This window comes from Chiloscyllium plagiosum, chromosome 16 (assembly GCF_004010195.1).
Source record: "Chiloscyllium plagiosum isolate BGI_BamShark_2017 chromosome 16, ASM401019v2, whole genome shotgun sequence".
NCBI classification, from domain to species: Eukaryota; Metazoa; Chordata; class Chondrichthyes; order Orectolobiformes; family Hemiscylliidae; genus Chiloscyllium; species Chiloscyllium plagiosum.
Genome location: NC_057725.1, coordinates 1252658 through 1269385, shown reverse-complemented (window position 1 = coordinate 1269385; position 16728 = coordinate 1252658). Strand labels below are relative to the sequence as shown.

At 43.5% G+C, this 16728-nt stretch overlaps 1 protein-coding gene across 1 annotated transcript in view; it reads left to right on the top strand.

Annotated features, from left to right (window-relative positions):
- Positions 1-16728, top strand: part of LOC122557606 (SH3 and multiple ankyrin repeat domains protein 2-like) — a 49538-nt gene that overhangs the window by 14612 nt on the left and 18198 nt on the right. Inside the window, exon 4 of the mRNA XM_043705324.1 lies at positions 13641-13664. Coding sequence (XP_043561259.1) covers positions 13641-13664 — 24 coding nt within the window. The remainder of the gene's footprint in view (positions 1-13640; positions 13665-16728) is intronic.

Below are 16728 nucleotides of genomic sequence, written 5' to 3'. Positions count from 1 at the left end.
CTTCCCTGGATGTATTTCCAGGAATATCCTCCCTCAGCACAGCTGTAATGCTATCCCTTTTCAAAAATGCCACTCCCTCTCCTGCCTCCCTTTCTATCCTTCCTATAGCATTTGTATCCTGGAACATTAAGCTGCCAGTCCTGCCCATCCCTGAGCCATGTTTCTGTAATTGCTATGATATCCCAGTCCCATGTTCCTAACCATGCCTTAAGTTCATCTGCCTTCCCTGTTAGGCCCCTTCCATTGAAATAAATGCAATTTAATTAATCAGTCCTACCTTGTTCTCTGCTTTGTCCCTGCTGCCCTGACTGTTTGATTTGCTTCTGTCTCAACTGTACCAGTCTCAGATTGATCTCTTTCCTCATTATCTCCCTGGGTCCTCCATTTTCCAAAACAGTATACTTGTTTGAAATGGAGATAGCTACAGAAGACTCCTGCACTACCTACCTACCTCTCTTAACTTTCCTGGAGTTAACCCATCTATGTGACTGTCTCTGGCACTTTCCCCCACTTCCTATAACTGCCAACCATCACATACTGTTGCTGTTGCAAATTCCTCATTGCCTCTAACTGTCTCTCCAACCGATCCATATGATCTGATAGGGTCCGCAACCAACAGCATTTATTGCAGATATAATCCTCAGTAACCCGTAAACTCTCCCTAAACTCCCACATCCGACATATCTCTCTACTAAGGGCCATTTTTGCTTCTTTCAATCTACAGACCCAGAAAATAGCACTGTCTTATTCTTCTACAAAACACTGTTCCTAGTTAAATTTATACTTATGGCTTATATTTTAAGTTTAATCAAGAGACATAGCTCAATAAAACATATAATCAGGAAAGAACCCACTCTACTCACTACTGCAGACTTATTTTAAGGCTATGCTTAAAATCCACTTATCTGTCTCTGTGTTGTGACCTCTCCCAGACAGGTTCCTCCAAGATCAGTTGTGAATTTCACTGTTTTTGAATTTCCCCAGATGCACTCCGATGTCCAGCGATATATGAATTCACAGCAAAGGCAGTAACTGCTAACTCTGTCAGTTAGCAATGTGGGTTTCCTTCTCCCTGTCTCTCTCTCTCTGTGTCGCTCTCTCTCTCTCCTGCACTGACCTCACCATGTGTTTCCTTTGTCTGCTCTTCTCCCTTTTAAAAGTGCTGTTGTTCAGACGTTTCTTTCCTCCAAAGTTCCAAAACAATGCAACAGCATATAAAACAGTAATTGCTGCTCCTGGAATTCGAGGAAATCACCTCCAACACCTAAAATACCTCAAAAAAGGAGCAGCAGTTACAGCTAGAATTTTTTCCCATCCTCCATCTTGGATTACCCAGAATTCCCTCTCAGCCTTCTTCTCTCCAAGGAGAACAGTCCCAACTTCTTCAATCCATCCTGATCACTGATGTTTCTCATTCCTGAATGCATGGAATGCGTTGCCAGCGATGGTGGAGGAAGCAGAGTCATTAGGGGCATTAAGCGACTACTGGACATGCACATGGATAGCAGTGAGTTGAGGGGTGCGTAGGTTAAGTTATTTTATTTTCCATTATGATTAACCCTCGGCCCAACATCATGGGCCAAAGGGCCTGTTCTGTGCTGTACTTTTCTATGAACCATTCCCGTAAATCGTCCCCACTCTCTCTCTTCACATCTTCCCTGTAAAGTGCCCAGGACTGTACACAATCTGACAAGTGTCTTGTACAAGATTGTCATCACTTCCTTGCTCTTATACTCTATGCCTCTAATAATAAAACCAAGGATACTGTATCATTTATTTACTATGCTCTCAAACTGTCTTCCATCTTCAAAGATCTGTATATGCATATACCCAGCTCCCACCACTCATGTGCCCTCTTTAGAATTGGACCTGCTATACTGTGTTGTCTTTCACTGTGATTCTGACTAAAATGTATCACCTCTTGCTTTTCTGCATTGAAACCCCCTCTGCCACCTACCTCCTTTTGAATTCCACACCAGCTTCCTCACAGTTCACAATTCTTCCAAGTTTCATGTTATCTGCAAACTTCGAAATTGATCCAGCATACCAAGATCCAGATCACGAAGATATATCCGAAACGCAAGGGTCACTATATCAACCCCTGGGGAAATCCACGACAAATTGTCCTCTAACCTGAACACTATCTACTGTCCATTACACTCTGTTTTTGATGACTCAGCTAATCTTGTATCCACATTGTTACTGTCCCTTTTCTACAATGACCTGTAACTTTCCTCACAAGTCTGTTGTGTGTCACTGCGGCTAGCACCTTCCAAAGGTCCATGTAAACCCCGTCTGCAGCATTACCCTCATCAAGCTTTTCTGTTACCTCTGCAAAAAAGTGCCATCAAAGTGAAAAGGAGGAACATTCCAGCATTAGCTCATTAGTTTACTGTGCACTGTCACTGACTGCCTTCCAATAGGAACTGGCACAGAAACAAACCTGCACTCATTGAGCCACCATCAGCAGCTGGCCGTGAAGGTGGACCTGCTGCTGGATGTCTCTGACTTGGAAGCAGTGTACCACATGATGAACAGGCACGGTGGCTCAGTGGTTAGCACTGCTGCTACACAGCACCAGGGACCTGGGTTCAATTCTAACCTCGGGCAACTGACTGTGTGGAGTTTGCACGTTCTCCCCGTGTCTGCATGGGTTTCCTCCGGGTGCTCCGGTTTTCTCCCACAGTCCAAAAAAAATGTGCAGGTTAGGTGAATTGGCCATGCTAAATTGCCCGTAGTGTTAGGTAAGGGGTAAATGTAGGGGAATGGTTCTGGGTGGGTTGCGCTTCGGCGGGTCGGTGTGGACTTGTTGGGCCGAAGGGCCTGTTTCCACACTGTAAGTAATCTAATCTAATCTAAAATGCGCAAACTCCACACAGACAGTTGTCCGAGGGCAGAATCGAACCCGGGTCCCTGGCGCAGTGAGGCAGCAGCGCTAACCACTGAGGTGCATTTGATGGACTGATTTCAAAAGGGAACTGAAGGCAGCTTTCCACACCATTCAAAAGCTCATTCATGGATTGGCCAGGGACTGAGGACACACCTCATACAGAGGGCTGTGCTGTCTGGTGGGAAACAGCTCCAATTCTCCACTCAGATATTGACACTGTTTTACTGAAGCTCATTGCCTTTTAAGTAAAAGAAACTAATGAGAGTTTAATCAGCTGGGGTGGAAGGTTCCAAAACAAACAATTTCATTACCCAGCTGCTGAAAGAATTCCTGATGGAATTTGGAATGTGATTAGCCTCAATCCTCTGTTTAATTTGGAGGTTGAGAACATTGGCTTGAAAAGTTGGAACCAACCCAATGCCAACAAGAATGATTCAGGACTGTGAGTGTGAGAGAGAAGGTATCAGAAGACCAGAAGGCATATGAACAGAAATGAGGCCATTCAGCCCATCGAGCCTGCTCCACCATTCAATCATGACTGATAAGTTTATCAAGTCGAGAGTGTGGTGCTGGAAAAGCACAGCAGGTCAGGCAACATCTGAGGAGCAGGAGAATCAATGTTTTGAGCAAAAGCCCTTAATAGGGATTCCTGAAGGGCTTTTGCCCAAAATGTCGATTTTCCTGCTCCTCGTTTGCTGCCTGACCTGATGTGCTTTTCTAGCACCACACTCTTGGCTCTGATCTCCAGCATCTGCAGTCCTCAATTTCTCCTGATAGGGTTCTCAACCCCATTTTCCATCTTTTTCCTGTAACCTTTGATCCCGTTGACAAGAACTTATCTATCTCTGTTTTATATGTACTCATTGACCTGGCCTCCACAGCCTTCCATGGCAATGAATTCCATAGATTCCCCACTCTCTGGCTGAAGACGTTTCTCCTTATCTCCATTCTAAAAGGACCTTCCCTTTACTCTAAGGCTGTGCCCTCGGGTCCTAATCTCTCCCACCAATGGAAACATCTTCCCAATGTCCACTCTGTCCAGACCATTCAGTATTCTGTATGTTTCAATTAGATCCCCCCTCATCCTTCTAAACTCTATCATGTATACTCCCAGAGTCCTCAAACATTTCTCATATGTTAAGCTTTTCATTCCTGGGACCATTCTCATGAACCCCCTCTGAACCCATTCCAGTGCCAGTATGTCCTTCCTGAGATATGGGGCCCAAAACTGAACACAATACTCCAAATGTAGTCTGACCAGGGCCTTGTACAGCCTCAGAAGTATATCCCTGCTTTTATATTCTCGCCCTCTCGAGATGAATGACAACATTGCATTTACCTTCCTAACTACAGTCTCAACTTGCAAGTTTACTTTAAGAGAAACTTGGACTAGAAGTCCCTTTGTACTTCAGATTTCAGAATTTCCTCCCCATTTAGAAAATAGTCCAAGCCTCTGTTCTTCCTCCCAAAGTGCATGACCTCACATTTTCCCACATACCCCATCTGTCACTTCTTTGCCCAATCCCTAACCTGTCCAAATCCTTCTGCAGCTCCTGCCTCCTCAATACTACCTGTCCCTTTACCTATCTTTGTATTGTCTACAAATTTAGCCAGAATGCCCTTGGATCCTTCATCTAGATCATTAATGTGTGAAGTGAAAAGTTGTGGTCCCAACCTTGACCTTTGTGGAACACCACCTGTGTTCTCAGGCTTCTATCCTGAGAAGAACACACCATGTAGACTCTGTTGCTTACTCACGCTGTTTGGGAGAATGTGACTTTATGGCAGAGTAGAGCAATCCCTGCCTTCGGGCTCAAACAGCTGCTCACATTTTTATAGCGCAATCTACACCTAGTGAGCATTTCCTAAATAGGGACAAGTCCAAGGTAGTGTCCAAATTGGGTGGATGATGGGGAGTGAATCTTTACTGGAACAGCTCAGAGCGCTTCCAGGATGAGCATCTTTGTGCAGGTCTTTGTAAATAGGGGGGAATCAAATGGCAAGATGGTTGTGTGAAGAATAGTTGATGGAGGGACCAGTGCTGGCAGACGAGAGGCAACAGAGAATGAGAAGAAGCAAATAAAGGCAAAAGAAGCAAGGCGTGCAAATCGAAGAGGATTCTTCCAACGGATTGGTCTCATTCTGTAATGGAGCTATTTTTACACGTCCTGAGATCGTTTAAATGGTGGACCAGTCAATTAAATCTTTGGTTTTAAATCTGTGATTGTAGATTTTCTAAATCCAGGCTCATGATGACAGAACAAAATAATGATAAATGCATCTGTTATTGCTCAGAGAGTATATATCGGTCAGTTTTGGAAGTTGGAATGTTTGTCAGAGTGAGAGATGCAGAAGCAATTTACAACATTGACTTAGTAAGTTGGCATGAATGGACTGGCTGGCTAACATGAAGCAGTCAGCTTAAGTCAGTCTTTTTGAAGTTGGCAAGATGTACCAAGTGCCATGCCACAGGGATCAGTGCTGGGACCTCAATTTTTTACAGTTTATATTAATGACTTGCTTGAAGGCAAATGGGCAAAGATCCGGCAAATGGAGTATAATGTGGGAAAATGTGAAATTGTCCATTTTGGCAGAAAGAATAAAAAGCATATTGTCAAAATGGTGAGAGGTTGCTGACCTCTGAGATGCAAAGCGACCTGGGTGTCCTTGTACATGAATCGTAAAGGGTTGGTATGCAGGTACAGCAAATAATTTGTAAATCAAACAATCTTCTCATTTATCATGAGTCGTATTGAATACAACAGTAGGGAGGTTACACTTCAGTCCTACAGTACAATGGTGAGACCACTTCTGTCCACAGTATTGGTCATCTTATTTAAGGGAGGATGTAAAGTCACTGGAAGCAGTTCAGAGAAGGTTTACCTGATGAATGCCTGAAATGGACAGTGTCTTATGACAGGGATTGGATAGGCTCAGCCTGTAGCCATTAGATTTGGAAGAGTGTGAAGTAACTTGATTGATATATGTAAGATGGAGAGGGATAAGTTCCTGGGAGGGGGAGAGGATGTTTTGTTTTCTGGGAGAATCTTGAGGTAGGTGTCACTGTTTAAAAATGTTGCTCATTTCTGGCAGGAATGAGGAGTTTATTTTCTAACAGAGGGCCAAGGGTCTTTGGAATTCAGCTTCTGGGGCAGATGGTAGAAGCAGGGCCTCGGAATATTTTTAAGGCAGATGTCAACAGGCAAAGGGTGAAGAGGTATTGGGACAGGAAGGAATGTCGGGTCATCAGGGCAGCAGAACAGACCAGAGGGGAGCTGCATGATCTGCTCTTGCTCTGAATGCTGCTACATCAGCAATGAGGCTTTGGGTTAAGAGTTGTGTAACAACTACAGGAAGAATAATAATACATTTGAGAAGTTCAAGGAATTGTGATGAGTGTTTAAAACAAGTTGGTGACAAGCTGACATCAGTCCAAAGCCCAAATGGAGGTCTAATATTTTATTTAGAATGTTGTTGAGGTGGACACAGTGAGATCAGAAAATGTAATACATTTTGAAAAGGTGTATGTTTGGAGAATAAAAGTTTCAGTGAGTTTGGGGAAAGTGTATGGGATGGGGCTTTAGTGGATAGCTGTTTGTGTGAGCCAGTAGAGTCATGATGGAGCAAATGGCCTATTTCTGTCTTATGACCTCATCAGTTCCGTGGAAGTACGTTCCAATTGGTCCTTTGACCGTTGCTGAAATGAAAGGAAAACTCTGCAGAGGGGAGCTACCTGAGTCCACCTGCCATCAAGGGCTGAGCCCAGGCTTTCTACATGGGGAACACATCGAGTGTATTTTGTACTCCGTCCTGTTCTGTGAAGTCATTTGATCTTCCCTCAGCTTCCTGCTCAAATTTAAGATGTGTCATGGACAATTTGGCAGCTTAAAGAACTTTTTTTAATAAAACCTGAATTAAAGATATATTTTAACTTGTTCAAGAATGGTAACTTGGTAAATACTCAGTGACTAATTCTTCGTCAGTGAGTAACTTCGTTTTCAACAAATGAAGACCACTGACAAATTCTGCTGAACCATTTACCAGTTCTCCTGGTAGAGCCATCATTTTGATTAGAGTCTTGTGCCCAAAAAAAACCTTAATTTTCAAGCTTCCTCAATGAGTGGAAATTATTTCTGGTAATTAACTCAGTTTGCCATCTAACTTGTTTTCTGGGTGGGGCAGAATATATAAACAACACATCCACTGTGCTCTGCAATGACAGACAAGTTATTCCAAAAAAAAGCAATGACATTCAGCAGAGATGTTTAGCCCTTTGACATGTTTCCAGCTGATGAAAATCCACAACAAGAAAGCTTGGGCCTGAAATCCAGTTCTGTTCCAGCTGGCTTTTGCAACACTGTGGCTGCTGTCGTGTGTCCAAAAGCCAAACCTGACCCTAAACAGACAGGTTTCAATGTGAAACACACCTAGTGCCAGGTGTCAGGGGACTGTGTGAGAAACAGGGTGCTAGCCTAGTAACAGACACAGGAATGGGAACGTGTCTCTGCACCTGCTCCTCCTCCCTCTTCCAACTTTAGCTGGTACCGAAGGCAGCCAGCACCAGGCCTGATTACCTCAAGGCAAACCAACTGCAACCAGCTCACATTGTTTCTCTGCTATTCACTCATGGGACATGGGTACCCCTGGCAGGGCCAGAGTTTATTACCCGTCCCTAGTTGCCCCTTGGGAAGGTGGGGGTGAGCTGTCTTCTTGATCCGCTGCAGTCCATGTGTTGTGGGTAGTCCCACAATCGCCCTTAGGGAGGGAATTCCAGGATTTTGAGCTTGTGACACTAAAGGAATGGCAATATATTTCCAAGTCAGGATGGTGTGTGGCTTGGAGTGGAACATGCAGGGGGTGGTGCTCCCATGTATCTGTTGTCCTTGTCCTCCTAGATGGAAGGAGCTGTCTAAGGATCTTTGGTGGATCTCTGCAGGGCATCAACTAGCCACAAAACGACATGATCCTCTCTCACTAGTATCTTTACATACAGATGAAGAAGGACACCACTTTGGGCATTTAAGCGGGCATTGGATAGGTATATGGAGGATAGTGGGTTAGTATAGGTTAGGTGGGCTTGGATCGGCGCAACATCGAGGGCCAAAGGGCCTGTACTGCGCTGTATTCTTCTATGTTCTATGTTCTATGTTGACTGGGACAACACATCCATCCTAGGACAAGCCAAACAGAGACATGCATGAGAATTCCTAGAAGCGTAGCATTCCAACCGGAACTCTATCAACAAACATATTGACTTGGACCCCATTTACCACCCCTGAGAAAAAGAACAGGAAAAGACATCGCCATAGGAAATGACATCAACTAAAAAAGCATTAATTATCAGCAGTGCTTCGTCCGGAGGCTCACTAAAGATGTTACCTAGTAGGGTGAGGGAACGTCTAAAAATGAACCTTCCAGCTCAGCGAGTAAACCTACATCCAGAACCACAACTTGAGCTACAAATCTTCTCAAAATGCAATAGTGCATCTTGTAGATAGTTCACACTGCCACTACTGAGCATCAGTGGTGGAGGGAGTGGATGCTTGTGGATGTGATGCCAATTCAGCGGCTGTTTTGTCCTGGATGGTGTCAAGCTTCTTGAATGTTGTTGGAGCCGCCCCCATCCAGGGCAAGTGGGGAGTATTCCATCACACTCCTGAATTGTGCCGTGTAGATGGTGGCCAGGCTTTGGGGAGTCAGGAGGTGAGTTACTCACTGCAGTATTCATAGCCTTTGATTTGGTCTTGTAGCCACAAGGTAAATTAAACAAGGTAATATTGGCAGAAATGTTTTGGAATTCTCTGAGTGACCTTGATCCTTTGCTGTAATGTTAGAGATTTAGTGTTGTCTATAAAGGTATGGTTCTGAGTTTTTTTCATCCTGCTCCACTTTAACTTGGCCTTCTTAAAAGCATTGTACCATGATGACATGGTCTCCATGGTGACAATTATTGAGGGCTCATTCTGAAACAAACTTCTCAATATCAGCTTAGTGGCCATTCTCTATTGTCCCAGTACCTTTGGCCTTGGGAGTGTTTTTGTAGACGAATACCTACTCCTTCTATTTCCCCAAATAGCTCTGGATTCCCCACTCTGCAGCACAGTCACCTCAACAAGTTAACAAAAGGTGTTGATGTTTTGTTTTGCTTGAAGTCAGCATTGTCTGTCATTCTTTTTGGTGGAAGACCCATTTTTATTGGACCTTTGGCTGAACAATCTGCCATGTGCAGATATGTCTTTCACTCTTGCATCTTTTTGGTAAGGTGACCTGTATTGGCCCCAGCTTGAACCCAAGCACAATTCATGAAAGGACAAAGTAACCTCCACAATGTATCTCTGAGCTGAAAAACTGTGACCAACTAGAAATGCAAGAATAACATTTCTTATCAGAAAAGAGATGGGACTCAGATACCAAGTACAGGCCCTAAACATGCTTCTATGTGGCGCCAAATATTGTTCATTTTTGGTACTGCGGATATTGTTGAATCAACCTGTTCAGTGGTATTGTCACACACTCTGGAACAGGTAGGTCGTGCTGCTGTGATTTACAATAATCAGGGACATATGATAGGTTATGTGTTGTGCAGAGTAATTGTGAGTCTGTTTTATTTTTTTCACTGTACCCAACTTGAACAATCATGTATTCTGCTAATAATTTTACTATCTATAGCCAGTTGCTATAAGTGGCGTGCATTGCAATACACAATCTCCAGTCACAGATCATGGTATTTTGTCCTGGAACTTTGCAAACTGTTACATTAGGAGCAAAAAACAGTCCCCTCAGTTCAGGCTGCAATTACAGACTGGTCACCAAAAATGCTGGGAATTATTCTTTTTCTAATGACACTGATTTTGATCACACTGAGGTTTCCTTGGATGTGTTGAAACTAGGTCATTGCTTTCTCTACCGGACTGTAGAGCAGGAAGAATGATTACAGCCAGATGTGTCACTTGTAAAAACCTCTGCTTTACTTGGAGTGCCTTGCTGCCTTCAGTAACTCTTTTACTGAACAGCAAGGGATTGTCCACAGCAAGTGTTCGCAGGAATGGCACCCTTTCAGCTCAGAATGGGACATCCTCCAAATTCCTTTCTGTTGCTGTGCAATGGTGTGGTTTGTCATATATTTCCTGGGATGTTGAACCAGGGTGGTCTGGTCTTTATCAACCCATTTGCCTTCAGCAGCAAAGGTGAGACCAACATACAACCAATGACAAATGGATAAAGACACTGATTCTTTCAGCTTTGTCATTTCTGATGGTGAAACTTCAATTATCCCAAAGAACACAGTCTGATCCCATGGGAAACATCCACTCTGCTGAAGAGCCATTTACTCTCTCTCCATGGCTGCTGTGTGACCCACTGTGATTTCCAGCACTTTTTGTTCCCACTGGAAACATCTCCGGGACAGGGTCAAAACTCAGGTCAAATCATCTGGAATTTCTTCTCCAAACTATCAGGGAATCGAACTTTATCCAAGAGAGTGTTCTGTTCCTGTAGTAACTTGTAAAGGGCTCCTCCTGACCTGATACATGTAGAATTCACACTCACAAGAGTAAGGTCTTTCACAAACAATGTATCTCTGAGCTGAAACACTGTGGCTACCTATAGCAGGAACTGCATTTCTTAGCAGGAAAGGAATGGGACTCAGGTGCCATGCACAGACTTTAAGCATAACATTTGGTTGCAGAGAGATAATATTAACTCTTGATGCCAGGTCAGATTGATTTACTAATCAATCTCTGTAGAGGGAGTTGTATTTGTCCTTTAGTAAACTGCATATCGGTTGATGCCAGTCTGCACACTAACAGATATCGAATCAGTTCAATATAGATATTTTCTAATCAATTTCAAATCCTTTTATGGGTCTGTGGAGCTAATGATGTTCTGAAGGACCAGGTCTGGTACTAGCCAATGACTGACTTTATCTGGATAAAAGCAAATTACTGCAGATGCTGGAATCTGAAACCAAAAGAGAAAGTGCTGGAAAATCTCAGCAGGTCTGGCAGCATCTGTAAGGAGAGAAAAGAGCTGACGTTTTGAGTCGAACTGACCCTTTGTCAAAGCTTGAAACTAATTTTGCCTGATTTCTTACTGAGTTGTGGACTGCACATTTCTTGTTGCTGATGAGGTTGAATCAGCTCACACATGAACAGTTGTCCCAAAAATTTAAGTCTTTGTGGGTGCCAGCCTCTCTTCTATATCCTTCAAACTTCCTGCTATCTTCTACAGTATATCCAGCCCCTCCCCCAGCAAGGAGATGCTTTTTGAGGTTTCCAAACAGATTAAACCAGCTGGGTCTTGCCGAACAGTGGGGCCTCTTCTGTTCGCTAGACTCATGCCAACTTTCTCCACTCCCACAACACCCGTTTATAGTGTACCCATTTATAATGTACCCGTTTTTAATATACCCATTTATAATGTACCCGTTTATAATGTACCTGTTTATAATGTACCATTACGTCAGTTTTGGCTGGAAGAGATCCATGATATAAATTACTTGGATGAATTGTATTTATCCTCAATGACATGCACATCTGTTGATGCCAATCTGCATACTAACAGATAGCAAATCAGTTCTGTCATGGCACCAATTAATGCTAACACTGCAGATAGAACATGTCAGCGCAGATTTAGTGAACATTATTAGATTAGATTAGATTACTTACAGTGTGGAAACAGGCCCTTCAGCCTAACGAGTCCACACCGACCCTCCGAAGAGCTACCCACCCAGACCCATTCCCCTACATTTACCCCTTCACCTAACACTACGGGCAATTTAGCATGGCCCTAACCTGCACATCTTTGGACTGTGAGAGGAAACCGGAGCACCCGGAGGAAACCCACGCAGACACGGGGAGAATGTGCAAACTCCACACAGTCAGTCGCCTGAGGCGGGAATTGAACCCGGGTCTCTGGCGCTGTGAGGCAGCAGTGCTAACCACTGCTATCATTTTCAGACACAGAATAATGTAATAGCCATTGTCTTTATGGTTGGAATTACTCAGCTTTTAAGCAGTTTAGCCCTTTAGTGGACTTTGTGCAGTTTGTATACAAAAGGATTGTCTCTGATGTAGTCTCATAAAGTAGACAACGAAATAAACTACCTGACAGTTCAGTATGTTGTCAAATGGATTGTCATAATTCAAGACCAGCAGTGCTGTTCCAGCAATAAAGTTTCAACTTTGATCTCCAGCATCTGCAGACCTCACTTTCTCCTCATAAAGTAGACAACCAAATAAACTACCTGACAGTTCAGTATGTTGTCAAATGGATTGTCATAATTCAAGACCAGCATGTATTGGACATTCCATGATCAATACTGGCCTTTCATTCCAGATTTCTTGGAGTGGAGTTAAATTCCATTTTAAGTTTTGAATGTAAGTCTCTAAATGATTGTTCCAGGTTTTTGGTTTACTGGGCCAGCAACACAACTATCATGTTATTTTTATTTTGCAATTGCCATCAATATGGTCCACGTTGTGTGGTGTTTTTAACCTTCAGAGCCTCTTTGTTCCTATTGTTCATTAACAGTTGCACCATGAGGAATGGGTGACCCACAGGAAGTGCAGGGCGAGGTCAATATAAACCCATTAGTTCCTTAAAAGTAGAGCAAGTTAAACACATACATCCCATGACCACATTGAAAAAAGCTGGAAGTATGAGAGCAGAAGCTTTAAAAGTATTGAATAAACACCAGTGTCATCTCTGCAAATCTGTGAGGCAGAAAATACAACACCGATAACCACAGGAAATGCAGCATTTAATATTTGTGAATGTAAAGCAATCTGACTGGGTCTGTTTTAGCCTGTATGTCTTGAAGCATAAATGTGATACTACGCTGGAATATAAAATGTGTTTCGTGATCCTTGTTCAGAAATCAATGGAACTTCCACCTTTTCTCAATCTCTCTTTTTGACTTTACTAAAGTTAAACTTAATTCCATCCTTTTCTGCAGATTATGTATGACATACAGTTTATGAAGATACAGTTGTGGAGCTTTTGTTTTTTTCCTCTAACAGATTCGGATGCTGTTTTTCCAAATAGTGCTGCTTTTGAGAAAAAGCCATGGCGTTATTGCTGTGCCTGCTGATAGGGCCATGGCTTTGCATTACAAAAATTCAGTTGAGGGTAAATGTTCAAAGCAGGGTTCAGTGCTGGATTGTGCATTGGTTAGACGAGGTCGAGAGAAGGGATGGGATCTGTTATTGAACTACTTAGAGCGTGACTAAACAATCAAGGAATCTCGAGTTCAGCAGCATGCTAGCACAAACCCTGGATTATCTCACTACATACACATTTTGTTGGGGAAAAGAAATGCTGAGTTTCAAATTTTGAGCAAATTCAGAGCCTGATTTATTTCAGCATAGGGAAAGAAAGAGAGTACAAGAGAATTGGGGTCTAATTACTAGACTTGAAATAAAGAGATGTAAAGGTAAATTATTTCAACTAATGTGAGATAGTAACAGCCCAGTAACAGGGAACATTGTGATAAACTCTCTCCAAAGGAACAAACTGTAAACAGGTTTATTTCTGAAGTAGAGAAGGTTGACATGGCAGCAGCGAAAAACTCTGTGATAACTTTCAGAAACATTTTTGAAAACCTGAGATTGAGTTAAAGCAGTCGAGTGGGAGAAACTCTGAGCTGTACCTGTCCTGAAATAAAGCTGCTCTGAAAAAGTGCAAAGAAAATTCACCGTCTGTCCTTTTCATGGCATTTAAAAATTAATCTCGCTTTTTTTTCCACTTCAAGCTACTTTACGGAAGAAACGAACGGGTAAGTGAATGAAGTTTAAAATCAATCCTGTGCTGGAATTACATGGAGTTTGTGTTAACTTGTAGTTGTTTGGATTGTAACCTTGTTAAAGTGCAGCTTGAAGTATTCCAAGAGAAATTCCAAAGAGAAACGAAAAGAACTGCAGATGCTGTAAATCAGAAACAAAAACAGAAGCTGCTGGAAAAGCTCAGCAGGTCTTTTCATTGGATAGACATATGGACGAGAAAGGAATAGTGTAGGTTAGATGGGCTTCAGATTAGTTTCACAGGTCGGCACGACATCGAGGGCTGAAGGGCCTGTACTGCGCTGGAATGTTCTCAGCATCTGTGCTGAGAAATCAGAGTTAACGTTTCTGGTCCAGTGACCCTTTCTCAAAAGGTTCCAATGAAATGAATTAGATAGTCTGCTCAGGAAAAGTGAAACAATTAAATACAGAGTTCAGCTGCTGAGTAACTCTTCAGTTAGCCCCATTCGTACCTCACACCCACACTCCTCAATCACACCCCCAGACCCTGCCCTGATCCATGAGGACAGTCACCCCCACAATGGGAATGTCCTGAGTCCCCAGTTCCACACTGCCCCACCAATCCCACCCCACCCCAACACAACTTCCCCACTTGTTTGAATACTTCCTCAGGTTGAGTTACCCAAGATCCATGGCACTCACCTTCCCCTGCAGGAGGACACCTTTCAGTTGGCATTAATTGACCCTCTGGAGGGAGACCTCTCAACAACGTCCATGCAGGTGGTAAAATTGGGAAAAGCCAGGGAGGGGAGGGGGTGGTTAGGGAGGCTGAGGCGGTCGGGGATGGAGGGGCCAATTGGGGATGGAGGGGGTGGTTGGGGGGAGGGGGTCACAGTCATGGTGGGGAGGGTGGGACCAGTCGAGGGGGGAAGCGGTCAGAGAGGGAGGGGAATGGGACGGGGGTCAGGGAGGGAGGGGGCAGTTGGAGAGGGAGGGGGCAGTCAAGGAGGTTGGGACCTCCTGCTGGGTTGTATGAGATGATTCCCCAAGACCAAGCAGAGAGTGTAAAATCCATTCCTTTATGCAGGTTGGAGTCAAAGCCCTTGTTTGGTAATCACAAAGGTGATGTACCTTGGGATGCTTTCCCATGTTAAAGATGCTACATAACCTTTAGTACATAGATCCCTCAAAGTTGCCACCCATTGGATAGGGTTGTTAAGAAAGCATATGGTGTTTTGGCTTTCATTAACAGGGGAATCAAGTTTAAGAGCCATGAGGTTTTGCTGCAGCTCTACAAGTCCCTGGTGAGACCACACTTGGAATATTGTGTCCAGTTCTGGTCGCCCAACTGTAGGAAAGATACACAGGCTTTGGAGAAGGTGCAAAGAAGGTTTACCAGGATGCTGCCTGGGCTGGAGGGCTTGCCTTATGAAGAAAGGTTGAATAAGCTTGGACTTTTCTCTCTGGAGAGAAGGAGGAAGAGAGATGACCTGACCATGGTGTACAAAATAATGAGAGGAATGGATAGAGTCAATAGCCAGAGACTTTTCCCCAGGGCAGGACTGACTGGTACGAGGAGTCATAGTTTGAAGATATTAGGGGGAAGCTATAAAGGAGACGTCAGAGGAAGGTTCTTTACGCAGAGAGTTGTGAATGCATGGAATGCGTTGCCAGCGGTGGTGGTGGGAGCAGAGTCATTGGGGACATTTAAGCAACTGCTGGACATGCACATGGATAGCAGTGAGTTGAGGGGTGCGTAGGTTAAGTTACTATATTTTACATTAGTATTAAACCTTGGCACAACATTGTGGGCCAAAGGGCCTGTTCCGTGCTGTACTTTTCTATGTTCTATAAATGTAAGTTGTAAATGCCACCTTTAATCAGTATCTTATATTGAAACAAATCAATATCCAGTGTTGTTTGGTCATAATGTTCCTGACTAAACATTCATTTTCCTTAACTTATCTCCAACATTATGGCCCACTCAGCTGATGCAAAGGCTGTAGGATCCCCTACGTTCGGGAAGTATTGTTTCACTGAAGTGTCAGCTCAACATCAGATTTGTGCTTGAGCTTTGCAACACTCCCCAGCCAGACGTAACCTGTCTCCAGTGACTTTCAACAGGCCAAGTGCCTACAAGACATAAGTGTGGGTGACTGAGAAATGAAGCTCTTTACAGTTTATGCACCATAAAATGTATGAACAGAAGTAGGCCATTCAGCCCTTCACTCTGCATTTCAATGAGATTAGTGAGTTTTAAGATGATTTGTATCTCGGTTGAGGTTTTGGATGTAGGTTTGCTCGCTGAGCTGGAAGGTTCATGTTCAGACATTTCGTCATCATACTAGGTAAGATCTTCAGTGAGCCTCTAGATGAAGCATTGCTGACAATTCCTGCTTTCTATTTGTATGTTTGGGTTTCTTTGGGTCAGTGATGTCATTTCCTGTGGCGATATTTCCTGTGACAGTCCTTGCACGGTATTTTGTAAATGACATTAGTTTTGCTCATGTCTGTATCGGATCTTTCAAGTTCATTAGCTGCTATTTTAGTGTGTTGGTGGATTGGTGGGTTTGTGAGCTACCATGATGCCAAGGGGTCTGAGTAGGGTTAGACTAGGGTTAGGCTCACTCAGACCCCTTGGAATAATGGTAGCCCACAAACCCACCAACACACTAAAACAGCAGCTAATGAACTTGAAACACCCGATACAGACAACAAGCAAAACTAATGTCATTTACAAAATACCGTGCAAGGACTGTAACAAACACTACATTGGACAAACAGGCAGAAAACTAGACACCAGGATACATGAACATCACCTAGCCACAAAAGATATGACCCTCTCTCACTAGTATCCTTACATAGGGATGAGGAATGACACCACTTCGACTGGGACAACACATCCATCCTAGGACAAGCCAAACAAAGACACACGTGAAAATTCCTAGAAACATGGCATTCCAATCGGAATTCTATCAACAAATACATCGACTTAGACCCCATCTACCACCCCTGAGAAAAAGAACAGGAAATGACACCACCACAGGAAATGACATCACAAACCCAAAGAAGCCTTAACATATAAATAGAAAGCAGGAA